The 13,931-nt window shown below is 60.7% G+C and overlaps 1 protein-coding gene across 1 annotated transcript in view; it reads left to right on the top strand.

The window, feature by feature from the left end:
* Positions 1-13,931, top strand: part of CACNA1C (calcium voltage-gated channel subunit alpha1 C) — a 447,611-nt gene that overhangs the window by 389,071 nt on the left and 44,609 nt on the right. The window contains 1 exon segment of the mRNA XM_068562083.1: positions 5,688-5,771. Within this exon segment, the coding sequence (XP_068418184.1) occupies positions 5,688-5,771 (84 nt within the window).

Below are 13,931 nucleotides of genomic sequence, written 5' to 3'. Positions count from 1 at the left end.
CCAGCCTGGACCTGTGGGAGGGGAGGGGGAGGGCCGCTAGCAGGGCTGAGACCCAGACGACGGTGGCAGGAACAGTCCCGGCAAGGCTGCGTGAGCTGGGCCCACCTCCCCTCCCCTGGAGGCTGGCAGTCACTCTGTTTGACACAGGAGGGGCCAGGCCTGGTGACGCATCTCTGGAGCTGAGGGCGGGCGCTCTTGTTCACTCAGGGTTCTCTAAAGTGGGCGCAGGTGGAGGCCGCAGGGGTGTGGTGGGCCACACCTCCTGGGGCTAAGGAGGGGCCGGCCCGTTAGGTGGCTTGCGTCGGGAAGGGCGGGGGGCGAAGATGGGACCGTCAGGTCGGGTTTGGGGGGCTCCCCCCGGGGCGTAGTCTGCGGGATGGGCCGGGAGAGGATTCCAGGTGGGCAGATGGTGCCTCGCTCCCACCAAGGCTGCCGTCCTCTGCATCCCCTTCCCCCCTCCAGGGGGCCCCCGATGTCCCTTTGAAGCGGGGTGCCTGCGGACATTGCCATGTGTCAGACGGCCTTGCCCGCGCTCGAGGCATATCCCCTTGAACCCTCGTCCTGGACGATCCTGCAGCAGGGTCCTGCCGTGGACCCAGGTGCCAGCTGGGGCGGAGGAAACCCTCCCCAGGCCCCAGAGGAGCCCAGCCGACCCCCTGTCCCCTCACCCCCGTGGGAGGCGGCAGGTCAGGTCGGGCTCACGCTCTGCCCACAGCTTTGCACTTCCAGGCCCCCAGAAGCACCCGTTACATCTCGGTGAGATAAATGAATGAGGGCCTTTGAAACCTTCCTGGGGAGAAAAAAGCTTAATTCCAGAGAAGAAACCAGAGCAGATGTCCACTTCGAAGTGCGCACTCCTCTAACTACTGGGGGTGCGGCCCCCATCACCACCACCCGCCCGGGGTCTCCCTGACCCCGGCCCCTGTCCACTGCTGCCCTTTGCCCTGCCCACCCCTGTCCCAGCTGTCTATGCTGGGGGGGCTCCAGGGCCTCTGAAGGGGCGCGTCACAGGGTGGGAGCTGCCGGGGGCCGGGAGCAGCCGTGCACCAGCCATGCCGCCCCACTAGACGCCAGTAATTTCCTTGATTACTGTTACGTCTGAATGACATCCTAACGTCATATAGTTCATATTATCTCTGTGTGGCGGCAGTTACCAGTGTGACAGTCAGCTGCCGGCTGCACCCACCACCTCCCATCTCCCCGTCCCACGACCCGGAACCAGGCTCAGCCTCCCAGCTCACGCCAGCAGGGCCCTTACTCGGCTGGGCCCCCTTCCATGGCCAAGCACCCGCCGTCTGCCCACTCCATTTTAGGCCCCGCCTCCCCCAGGTGGCCCTTTCTGCTTCTAGCAGCTCCACATCCAGCCTCCACCCAGCGTCCCTCCCCCGCCGCCACGTCGATCTCTGGGGCCCCATGTGTCCCTGGAAGGGAACAGTCTTGGGGCAGAGACCCGGACAAAGTCCAGTCAGCCTCCCCACCGGGAAGAGCGTCCGGTCACCTCTGTGTTCCTTGCCTTCTCTCTGCTGGACCCGTCAGAGGTAGATAAGGAAGCCGCGCAGGAGGGGATGGAGAAGAGAAGAAAGCCAGCAATGGCAGTCCCAGGTGTGTAGACTCCTGTGGACCCCTCTCACCACCATCCTGTTGTAAAGCTTGTGCTGACTCTGCTTTGGGTGGGGAAGGGGCTGAGAGTCCAGAATTCAGGGGCCAGGGCATGTGCCTGGACCTCCCAGCAGCAGCCCTGCTCTCGGGACCGGAGACAGGATGTGGGCCCACCTGGCAGCCCACTCCTCTCCTCGCAGCCCTCCAGCCAGAGCAAAAGGGGCCTGGGTCTCCCTGGGAGGAATAGTGGTTTCTAGGAACCTGGCAGTTAACTATCTGTGTGAACCTGAGTTTGACAGAATCTAGCCGGGACAGCTTGCTTACGGTCACCAATCTCAAAGTGATGCTGGATTTCATCCGAGAATCTCAGGACAGGCAGTCCTCACTAGGATTCAAGATGAGACCCACTGAAGGGAGCGTGGGATTCTGGAATCTTCACTTTCCCCCTCCTCCTTCCACATTCCTGGGCCTTGCCTTCACCGCTGCTCAGTCCCACCCCCAAAGCTGACCCTGTGCGTCCGGCCTCCCTAGGAGGGGACGGACCAGCTCCAGCAACCGTGACAGTCGCTGGGACTCACTGGGCTTCTTACAGGTGCAGGCACTTCACTTGTGTCATTCCTATCATAACCCACAGGTCGCCGTGTCATAGGGGGAAACTGAGGCACAGAGAGGTGCGGTTATCTGCTCGAGGTCACCCAGCCAGTAAGTGCCAGAGGGAGGACTCGAACCCAGACACCCTTCCTCTGCGGGTCACACCCTTAACCACTACATCGCCTCTTCCAACTCGGAACAGCTCCAGGGTTGGAGTGAATCAGGGCACAGATAATCCAAGAGAGGAAAATCCAAAATTCTCATGCAGGTGAAATGCATCGTGGATGCTGGGGCAGCAGTGTCCTTTCCTAATAACGTTGTGCTGAACCTAGGATCGATTTGGTCCACGTCTCTTCTGCCGTGGCAGCCAACGAGTGGAGGGTCGGCGCCCTCCAGAGAAGGGATTATTCCCAGCGGGCGCTTGCCTTTCAGCCCAGGGGGACACGCACGAGACCTCCTGAGGCTGGGGACCCACTCACCCTACAGGGTTAGAGATGGCGAGAGAAAGTCTTCCCCCAAAACGCCGCCCGCCCCTGGGTGGGCAGCCCTGCCTGGCCCTGAGGAGCTGGACATTGAGAGGTTTGGTTCACCACTTCAGGGAGAGCCCAGAACCCCTTTCGCTAACCCTGACTTCTACCAGAGAGAGAAAGAGTGACAGGTATGACCTGGAGGTCAGCCTGATTTCGAGAAAACAAGTCTATGATTTTTTTCCCATTCTATTTCCTCCATCATACTCCCCAAACCCATGTCACCCATGGTTTCCAGCAGTCGAGGAGATGGGTGAAAACAGGTGTGTGTGCGAGTGTGTGTGTGTGTGCGTGTGTGTGACAGAGAGGACACAGCTCTTGCACTGGGCACAGGGAGCACTTCCTTCCGGGCCCTGCCCACTTTGGGAATTGGCCAGGTGTGTCCCTTGGCAACCTGTCGAGCCCCCTGGAGGGTGTCAGCGTGTTTCTGGGATGAGCGTGGACGGCTGGGAGGAGGCGCTGACAGCTGGACCTGAAACTGTGTTCATGGTCCAGCTTGGAGGGTTGACGGGGCAGGAAGGGGGTGGACAGGGCAGAGGGAAGCTGCCTCTTAAAGGGACCCTGTCACCCCCCACGTGGGCCATGTGTCAACCTCCTCCGGGCGGGAATTGGTGGGGCTCTGCGGCCAGTGGAGGCCTTGGCCCCGGGCCCACAGGACAGAGGGGCCAGCCAAACGCTCCAGCAGCACAGCCTGTGGAGGGCAATGGGGCAGGTGAGGCCAGGCAACCCGGCGGAAGCCGCCGGCCGCAGAGCGCTGGGGCGGGCCTGTCCTGTGCACGAACGCAGAGGAGCCCAAGAGTGGGGATGACAGGCGACGCATGGGGTGGGTGAGGGTTGCAGGGTCCCTGGGGGCCAGGCTCCTCTCGGCGCTTGCCAGCTGTTAACCTCTCATCCGCCTCGCCTCTGCCTGCCTTCTCCCTTTCCGTCTCTCCCCTCGTCCACGCCGTGGCCCGAGGCCAACTCACCCATCTGTTCCAGGTCCCTCTGCTGAACGAACAGACTGCAGCCCCTCCCCCCTCCTTGAGCGCCGAGACGCCCACCGACCTCTCTCCTCCTCTCGCCCCCAGACCCGAATAACGATTTGCCACTGCGTTTCCTAGGCTGGATGCTGGGCGTCCCGGACTGTCCTCTGGTTCCTGCTTACCTCCTTTCTCTTCCTGGACGCCCCCCCCCTCCCCTTCCCTCCCGAAACAGCTCTGCCCACAAAGATGGTTTTCCTCTCTAGAGATAGTCCCCCAGTGTTTTCCAAAACCTGATGTTAAAGCACATGCATATTTGTCGTTCACTCGGGGTCTTCACTCTTTGCCCTTAAAACCAGTGCTCTCCACGTGCCCTGGGATGCCATGGGAGGACCCTGGGGTGGGGGGGGTCGGTTCTTTCCCGCTCACAGCACGTGACTCGAATGGCAGAGAGAAGCCTCTAGGTACCCCCAGAGTCTCCAGGATATTCAGAAAAATACTCTGGGAAGCCAGCAAGGGTTTCAAGTGACCCTCACCTCACCCACGCCCTGGCCAACCTCTGCTCCCCGCCGGGCTGTCCAGAGTTTCCACGGTGGCACTTCTGCTTTTTTTTTTGGCAGAAAAACCTGGGAACCGAGAGGTCCCTTTCCCTGTGACCTGACCTCCACACTAAGAATAACAGCCCTGGGACAGAATGTCTTGTGATCCATCTGAGAGGGGGCACGGCTGGGAAGGGGAGGTGGAGGGGTCAGAGAGCCGGAGGGAGTTGGGAAGAAATGGGAGAGCGCAGACTCCTGAGACTCAGAAATAGAGAGGGAGAGTTGGCCGCCCCAGGAGGGCCAGGGAGAGGGACCGGGGAGACTCTAAGAGCCCAGCCCGATGCTTTCTTACCTCCTCACCAACCTCAGAAGCGCATCTCCTGGAAGCCCCAGCTCGTGGCTCAGAGGCTGGGGCATTCCTTGAAGAACCAAAGGGGCAGGTGTCCTTTCTTATGGAAAGACAAATGCCCTCGGTGCGGGCCCTCCCCACTCCACCCCTGGGGAGGACGGCTGCGTGGTTCCCAGGGCTCCTGGACAGCGTGTACATCCGTGTGTCACAGAGCATTGCTCCCTTTCCCCTGCACTCTGAGAGGCAGTGGTCCAGACCCAAGAACCCGCCCTCTCTTTGCGGAGAGCCTGCCTGCCCAGGACTCCAAGAACCCTCACAGGAAGGGGACAGCCCTTGGTTGACCAGTTGTCCACGAACTTTGAAAAAGTCTTTCAAAAACATTCATCCGTTCCCTCCCCCAAATATGGTGTAAAACAAACAAAATCCACGTGTGCAGGACAAAGGAGTGGAGTCAGCATCCTGATTGCTCCCCCTACACACGACAGCTCCCAGAACCCCACCCAGCCTGCAGGAAGGGCTGTGAGAACCTCATTCTCGCGGGGGGCGCTTCAGCAGGATCCCGAGTCAGAATGATGGTTCTGGGCACGGCAGTGCTTCAGAGACACCCCCGCCCCGAGAGCCGGTCTAGGGTCACCTCCCACGTTACCAAACCTTGGGACTGACCTGGCCTCCGTCCCCTTTCAGGGAGGAAAGCCTCTGTCCCGAGGCGCCAGGCCCGTCCAGGGCTGGATGCCCATCCAGGGCTGCCACGAGGGTGACCTTGTCGTAGATGCTGCTCTGATGCCACGGTCTCCTCGTTATCACGAGCTTCACACGGCTCACCCCTGAGCCCAGAGGGCCTGGCTGCGCCTGGAGCACACCGATGATGGCCGCTTGCCAATTCCCAGACCACCTCTCGAGGGCCCCCGCCCCTGTTCCCTCCCTCCCTGCAGGCAGGCCTCCGAGGAGGCACTGGAGGCCTGGGAGGGGCTGGGGAAGTAGGACGGGCAGCGAGGGGGCTGGGTCTGGAAGGGGAGGACCCCCGCCCCGCTCGGACTCAGCAGCGACGGTGCGGCCCCATGGCGGTGCTCTGTTCTTGTCTGTCTGACCTTCCTTTTCACTCCCGTCCTGCCGCCCCGTGTAGGGCTACTTTAGTGACCCCTGGAATGTCTTTGACTGCCTCATCGTAATTGGCAGCGTAATTGACGTCATTCTCAGTGAGACGAATGTGAGTATGATTCTGCCCAGGACGCCTCCGTGTCCCTCCCTCTTTACCTCCTTCGGTTTATTTTTTGGTTTCCTGTTTTACCCCCGCCAGTCATGCTTTCTCTTGCACCTGCCGCCGTCCTGGGGGACATGAGCCCCTGCACTGTCCCCGCTCTGCCGGGCCGGGCAAGGGGCGGCCGGGGCTCCTCCTCCTCCAGGACCCCCGCCCGGCCCCCCCCCCCCACCGACTAACCCGGCTTTTGTCAGGCTCCGAGAGCACCAGGTGCCAGGTGTGCACCTCCAGAAGTGTGGAGTGGTAAGAGGGTCCAGTATGCCCACATAACCTCTTTCTTTTCTCATTTTTTTCTCTTCTCTCCTTTCTTTCATGCTTTTTTTTTTTTCATTTTCCTCTTCCTTTTGTTTTGTTTCTCTTTGTTGTTGGTTTTTTTCTCCTCTCTCCCTCCCTCGGCCCCTCTGCCCCATGCAGCACTATTTCTGTGATGCATGGAACACATTTGACGCCCTGATTGTTGTGGGTAGCATTGTTGATATAGCCATCACCGAGGTAAACGTAAGTACCGGCGTCCCGCCCTGCGACGCCGTGCCTGCCCCACGCTCACCCCATCGCTCTCCTCCTCCTCGTCGCTTCCTCCCAACTCCTTATTTCCACTAAGTTACTCTTGTTTGTTTGTTTAAATTGGTTTAAAGGATTTTCTTTCTCGTTGCTTTAATTTGAAATTTTTTTATTCTTCTTTTTTTTAACGTTTGGAACGAGCTAGGCCCCCTTTCCTTCTGAGTTTTGATTGCTGCGTCCTTTCCTTCCCCCTTGGCAACTGGCCTAGCATGACACACACTGTCTGGGAGGATGCAGCCCTGGGATCCCGGAGTGAGACGGTGGAAGGGTGTTTACAACCACTGGGCAGCTGCCGGGGCAGCCCCTTCCCACCCCCAGCATCCGGGAAATGAGCTCTCCCGAGGACCACGGGTGAAGGCTCGCACTTGGCCGGCACTGTCAGCCCATCGTGTTCACGCTAAAACGGCCCCTCCACTGAGAGGCAGGGGAGAACAGCCTGCACCCCTCTTTTCTGGAGAGGGCTCCTCCGCCCCCCACCCCCCACAACTTGCTGTGGGAGCACCTGGCCCAGAGGACCAGCCTTGCCCCTGCCTGGCTCTCCCCCTCACCACCCCCCGCCCTGGCTCCAAGACCTCCTGCACCTGCTCCCGGGAGCTGCCCCCTCCTAGACAGTCCCTCTAGCCCCTGCACACGTCCCTCCGCTCCCCGGCATGTTCAACCTTCTCTCTTTATCTATAGGCAAGCCCTCCTGCGGTTGGTCTTTAACATGTGTGCTTTAGTATTTTGTCAGGATTTTTCCCTGGTTAAGAGACTGGGTAATGTTTGCACAAACGTTGATGCGCTGAACCATTGAATAACAGCACGGAGCGGATGCTCTAGAGTTCTGATCTAAGGTGTCAGAAACACCCCGCGACCGCCACCGTCCCCCCTCCTTGTCCTTACCCGCCCCCTCCACCCCGTAGTTGGCTGCCAGTCGGTTGAACTGATGTTACTTATGTGCTGATTCTGCTGGCCAGAAGCCCTGTCCACCCCCTTCGAGCGGGTGGGCTTCTGCTGTCCCTGTGCCCCCCCATCAGCCTGCCCCCCGCCCCTGCTCGCCCCACAGCATAGATGCGACTGCCCCTCTGTCTCGGGGATCCCGCAGGGTCGTCTTTGTCTTGCGGGGTGTGTGTGTGTGTGTGTGTGTGTGTGTGTGTACGTGTGTACGCTCCCTTGACCTCTGCCAGTGAATCATTGGGGCACAAGGAAACCAAGCTCCCCACTCAGGCTCCATGCCTCTCCTCCCTTGGCACTGCCCCCCCAAGTGGCTGGATGGACCCCAAGTTGTATCCCAGGGGCTGTCACATCCCTACCTACACGTATCCACTGGCCGGGGCCTGTACTGGGACCGAGGGGCCCTCGGGGGAGACCAGGGAAGGGCAGGACGAGCCTGCGTCTGGAGGGTGGGTCCCTGTGGGGAACCATGCCAGGGGACTTGAGGCCGACGGCAGGAACCCGCAGGAAGCTGACAGCAGGCAGCTGTCTGGGTGCAGAGGACCCACCTCAGTCCCAGGGTCCTCTGGGGCGCTCACTGTCGGCCAGGCCCACGCCATCGCTCAACCTGCCGTTTTCTTTCAAGCTACTGCTATTTTTAAAGAAAAACAAAGACAAAGGAAAAAAATTCTAGAGTATAAAATTTCTACCCCAGAAAGTGACTGTTGGCATTGGGGCTGGTGCAGGACCCCAGGAACGGCGCGTGGAGTCACATGCAGACCCTCCATTTGTACAACAGTTTCCGTTTACAATTCGCCTCGGCACGTGGCTTGTGCGCCATGAGCCTGAGCTTGACAGACGAGAATGACCATCCCCGCTTGCCGACGCGCAGGTGAGGATGGAGCGTGCCGGTGCCCTTGCTGCCCCTCGGCTGGAGCCCAGGCCTCCCGGGGCGGGGGGCCTGCGTTCTTGCCTGTTCAGCCCATGACGCCCTTTGATGAACTCGTACGTCTCATAGCCTCCTCTCGCAGACTCCCGCCGGCCAAGATGTGTTCAGCCCTTACGCTCCATAGTCCGTATCTTTGAATAACCACAGGGGGCTTTTTATTTTCTAAACAAGAAGTTATCGGCCCAGCCCCGCTTCCAGGTGGGAAGCCCCTCCGATTCCTCCCAGGATCCTTCGCCCACATGGAGATGTTCTTCACTGTCCAGACTGAGGAGTTTGTGGAAAGTCATACGAAGGGTTGTGTCTGGAGATAAAAACGGGGACCGCGTGTGTGATGCAGAGCAGAGGAGGTGTCCAGAGACCCACCGCTCGGCCCCGACGGTTTGCCACTCTCTCCCACACATCCAGGAAGGACACCCGCGTCATCATGCCAGGCAGGGGCCGGAGGAGAAGGCTGGACCAGGGTCAGATCAAGCGCTTGAGTCCTGCTTCTCCCCCGCCACCCACCGATCCGAGGAGCATGATGATTCACGGTGCTGGGTTTTGAAGCTCAACTAAGAGCATCCGTTTAAAAACCGGCCGTAAACTGTACATCACTGTTGGGACTTCCCTGGTGGCGCAGTGGTTGAGAATCCGCCTGCCGATGCAGGGGACACGGGTTCGAGCCCTGGTCCGGGAAGATCCCACGTGCTGCGGAGCAACTAAGCCCGTGCGCCACAACCACTGAGCCCGCGTGCCACAACTACTGAAGCCCGTGCGCCTAGAGCCCATGCTCCGCAACAAGAGAAGCCACTGCAATGAGAAGCCCGCACACGGCAACGAAGAGTAGCCCCCGCTCGCCGAAACTAGAGAAAACCCACATGCAGCAAGAAGACCCAATGCAGACAAAAATAAATAAATAAAATAAATAAATTTATTAAAAAAAAAAAACAAAAAACTGTACAGCACTGTTAAAGGGGAGAGACCGTGGCACCCAAGCAAAGGACGATCTTTCCGACCCCCCTGCTGACACGCCAGCCAAGCACAGATGTCACAGCCCTCGTTCCCAGATACACTCGAACTCTTGGTCGACGGGTCCAGCCAGATCAAAGCAAGCTCACCGACCACTGCTCACGACTCAAGCCAAGATGGGCCGGTCCCACAAGCACGGACATGGCCCTGCACCCCGACGGTAGCCAGGATTGTGGGACAAGTTATAGGGACGAAGACGCTTCTTCTCAGAGGCGGGACCCTCCACCGTATGGTTCTGCCTTCCAGCCATAGGCAGGTTATGGCTCTGGACACTCGCTGGGCCAAGAGCTCAGCTCCAGGCCTCCCCGAATTTTCTAGTCTTACTGTTGTCACAAGACCTCCTTTTGCAGACAAATGTTCCACTCCAGCCTCAGAGGGATCCCTGAGGCTCTCCACCTGTAACTCCTCATCTTTGACAATTAACCTACAGAGACCAGCTCTCGTTTCCCTCCCCAACTGCTGTATGCCTCCCAGCCGCCCTCCAAATATTCCCCACGTTCAAAGTCATCTCCCCTCAAACAGCTCCGTCCTGCCTCTGCCAGGCTCTGGTGCCCCGCCTTGGGAAGTGGATTCCCCAGCGACCCCAGGAACAATTGTCCATTCCTTCCACCGTGGCTGGAGCCTCTCCTTCTGGTGCCGGGCACCTGGGATCCATTATGGACCAAACAAAAGCCCGTCCTTGGGAGCCGGTGTCCTAAGGCTGGGAGATGTTCGGACACAGAAAATCAGGAAATGGTGCAGTACGTGGAGAGCCGAGAAGTGCCAGGGGAGGGGTTGGAGGAGCAGGGAGCCGGGGAGGCTGGTGCCGTTCTCTGTAAGACGAGCTGCACTGAGGAGGGGAATTTGAAGAAAGCAAAGACCTGAAGGAAGTGAGGCGATGCCCTTGCGGATCCCGGGAGAGGAGCTTTCCGGCAGGACGAGCAGGGTGTGGCGGCGGGGGGGGGGGGGGGGCGGTCCGGGAGGGGAGCAGGTTTGGGCCTTTGCCTGAGCACAAAGCGGAGACTCTGGCACCTTTGAGAAGAGGTGTCCGTGGTCCAGGGACCCCTTTGCTGTTTGCGGGAGTCAAGGGCAAAGCCCTTCCACCATTTGGAAGGTGGACGCAGGCATCCAGGTGGGAGGGGAAGGAGCTGCAGCAGACGTGGTGGAAACGGTCAGATTCTCAGTCTGCTCTGCGAGCAGGACCCACGGCCTCTCCTGACAGACTGGATGTGGGCGCCAGAGAAGGAGGGCTCCCAGGAAGCCATAGCGTCCCGGCCGAGAAGGGGAGGATGGAGCTGGTGTCGGCAGGAGGGTGGGAGGCGAGGCCCGTTTGCGCAAGGAGGACGAGGCTTGGGGGCTGTGTACTCGACTGCCCAGCAGTGACGTCAGGCGGACAGGCAGACGCCCGGTGCACGGTCAGGCATGGAATCAGCAGCACGGCGATGGTGTTCAAGGCCGGGACAGGCGAACAGCTGAGGGAAGAGGAGGAATGGGGGGCTGAGCTGGCGCCTCCGTGCTCAGGGCCGCCTTGACCTCCGGCTCACTCTGGGAGATGCCCTTTATCCTCCGATGTGACCGGGGAGACCCGGGGCCCCGCAGTCACGCTGGATTCTGCGTCCGTGGCCGCGGCCCGGCCACCCCGTCCCCTCTGGACGCGCTACCTTCTCCTCCGTCTGGGCAGTCAGCGTCATGTCCCCTAGGAAGCCCCCTGCTCCTCCTTTATCCCTTGAGTCTGAAATTCTGTTTTCCAGAAGGAAAGCCTAGTGACGTAACCCTGTGATGTCAGTGGCAGCTCCTGGGGTGTCAGAAGTGGCCCCCCTCAGCCCCCAGTTACCCCTCCACCCCCCTGCACGACAGGAAGTGCTGGGAGGCCCGGAGCCTTCATCACGGACACACGTGTCCCCAGTCGCGGACGAGGAGGCCACGGGACTGACAGCGGCGACCCGCCTTGGGGCTGGACGTCCTTGAGTGCAGTGGCGGGGGGCTGGGGTGGTCCCAGAGCGCCCCCCACCGGCTCTGCACTGGGCACCTTCTGACAGTGACGCCCTCGCCGCCTGGCAGGTCCACGTGTGGAGCGCCTGAGAGCCGTGGCGTCAAAATTGTCACCTAGAAACTCTCCAGAGAGAAGGCCCCAGGGACCCTCAGGTGGGAGCAGGACGGGCTGTGTGAGGGACAGGACGCGGCCGAGGGCCTCCGGGCAGGTTCAGCGGGAGGAGGGCTGGGGACTTGCACGGACACAGAGACGGCACTAGTGCAGGGCGGCCAGCGCGGCCCAGCAGGACGGTGGGGTGAAGTGGCGCGGTCCTGGCTGGGGTCTCGGTAGGAGCTCGGCAGGGGTGGGGGGCAGCGTGCTGCCCTTGGGGGTGCCAGGCCAGGGCCACCACACGTCACATCCCTGGGAGGGGCCGAGCTTGCTCAGGGTTTGCCAAGGCCGTGCAGCTAACAGGTGGCGAGAGCGGGATTCGAGTCCATCCCTGTGGGAGAACTGACTCCTGCATTTCCGTGAGCCCTTCGGCCAAACCGCGGGCAGGCTGGCAGGGGCCCTGCACTCACAGGCCCCGCTCAGGGCGCTCCCAGCCTCGGGACCCCAGGCAGGGCGGCTCAGCCAAACTTCTCCGGGCCTGAGGACACCGGGCGATGCTTGGGCGCCTGGCCCCTGGGTCAGTGGGGCTCGGAGGACAAGAGCGCGGGCGGTGCGGAGCAGCCCCTTCCCCGCCCTCTGGACCGGCGGAGGGAGCGGCCGGAGGGGAGAAGGGGTGGGGACAAGGTGACACGACTGGGGCGTGGTTCAGCCTAGAGCATCTGGGATGCCGTCGGGGCCGCGGGTGCGGCCCCACGCGCTGCTCACCTGGCTCCTGGGGCCGGTGGTCCTTTGACCACAGACCCACGGGCATGACTTCTAACGACCGCCCTCACTGGCTCCCCGTAAAAATAACGCAGCAGGTTTGGCTCCCACTCCGGCCTCGGGGCCTGGAGTGACTGGAAGGGAGACAGCATGCTGAGTCAGAGCATCTGACTCAGGGCTGAGTCAGAGCCTCCCGCCACCCCGAGCCCGCGTGGGCCCACGCCTGGCTCCCCACCTCCAGCACGGCAGAGAGGGGCCAGAACGGGCATCAGTGTCTAGATGACGGTGGTCCGTGTGGCCTGGGCTGCTTCTGAGGTCTATGAAGTCGACACTGGTGGTGTCAGGCCAAGCCAGGTGGAGCCGCTGTGGCCCTTGCCGCCTTCCTGTGCCCCCATCCCACCCACCTGTTTCCCTTTGCTGGCCCCTCCCCCACCGCTCCGGGAGCCCCTTCCGGTCCCTCCCCTTCTCAGCACCACCTCCACCCCCACGCCCCCAACAAACGAAGCCACCAAGGTGCCTTGTTCACACGAGGGCAGTACTGACTCAGCACTGCCCGCCCCAAAAGAAACGCTGCCTTTAAAGGGACGAAGGTAAGGCTCGACCTAGAGATGGTATCTGGAGCGTGGATGTGAGCGAGGAGGGGGCCTGGCCCCCAGTTGTCCTGAAGGGTAGTTTCTCCTCCGCTTGGAAAGGAAGTTGGCCCTGAGAGGTTGAGCAGAGCCCTGCTCGCCCGGCAGTGAGCCAGGCCCCCGACCAGCCGCCGTCCAGCAGGAGGCGGGGAGCCATCTCCAGAGCCCGGGCTCTGCCTGCAGAATAAGGCCCACGCGCTGGAGAGCAGGCTGCCGGGCGCAGGGTGTCCCAAAGCAGCGGCCTGGAGGAGGGTCCTGCAGGCCTGACCCGAAAGGCCCCTGGAACCTGTTTCTAATGGTTCTCCCCCGGCTGAGTTAGGCTGTCCGATGTCCCGACAGGCAGGACCCGACGGGGCCCCTCTTGCCCTCTGCCTTCTGACTGAGACCCCTCCACCTTCCGTCCTCTAATTTTCTTTCCTTTCCTCCCTCATTCTCATCTTTTCTGTCCTCATACAACCCTCTCCTTTCCCCTAAATCGGAGGACTGGACTGAAGGATGCTGTCAGGACACAACCCTGGCTCAGCCAGACGGCCATCCATCCAGGCAGCGGGTGTCACTTGTCCCCAGCTGAGCCAGCTGCCGGGGTGTTTGCCAGAGAGCGTCTAAAGCAGAGGGACCTCGAATATTCCCTGAGCTCGTGGAGGAAGTGAGGGAGCTAATTTCACCAGGCCCCAGAACGCTGGCAGGTGCTCCCAAGAGCACTCACTCTGTCTAATGCCGCTTCCTGAGAACCGGCTGCTCTTGCTGGTTTGTTTCCTTGAGTCTGTCTCTCTTTTTCTTCTCCATCCTTCAGGCTCACTGTGTCCATCCATGTGTGTGTGTCTCTGTCTCTGTGTCCCTGTCTCTGTCTCTCTGTCTCTCCCCTCTGCCCCCACATATGGGATTTTTGTGAGCGCTCCTGACAAGCTGATTTTATTCGTTTATTTTTCATGAGTCCCTTTTGTTGGTTATCTGCTTGAGTGACTGTCCCTCCCAAGGAAGACAAGACAACCCTGGTGATTTTGTAATCAGTCCCGTGTAGCGTGAGTTCTGGCAGGTAACAGCACCTGAGGAGCCGTCGGGCTGCAGGTGAATAACGAGCCGCTCCTGAGGCTTCAGCCACTCCCCAGCACGACTAACAGCACAGGCCGGTCACCACAGTTCAGCACACACAGCCCCTGCTCTGCACCTCTCCTCCAGCCCCCTTGGGGCCTAAGACCCCTCAAGGGATGGTCAGAAGGGCATTT

The sequence above is a fragment of the Eschrichtius robustus genome, chromosome 13, assembly GCF_028021215.1.
Source record: "Eschrichtius robustus isolate mEscRob2 chromosome 13, mEscRob2.pri, whole genome shotgun sequence".
Classification (NCBI taxonomy): domain Eukaryota; kingdom Metazoa; phylum Chordata; class Mammalia; order Artiodactyla; family Eschrichtiidae; genus Eschrichtius; species Eschrichtius robustus.
This window is presented reverse-complemented; position numbering and strand designations above follow the sequence as displayed.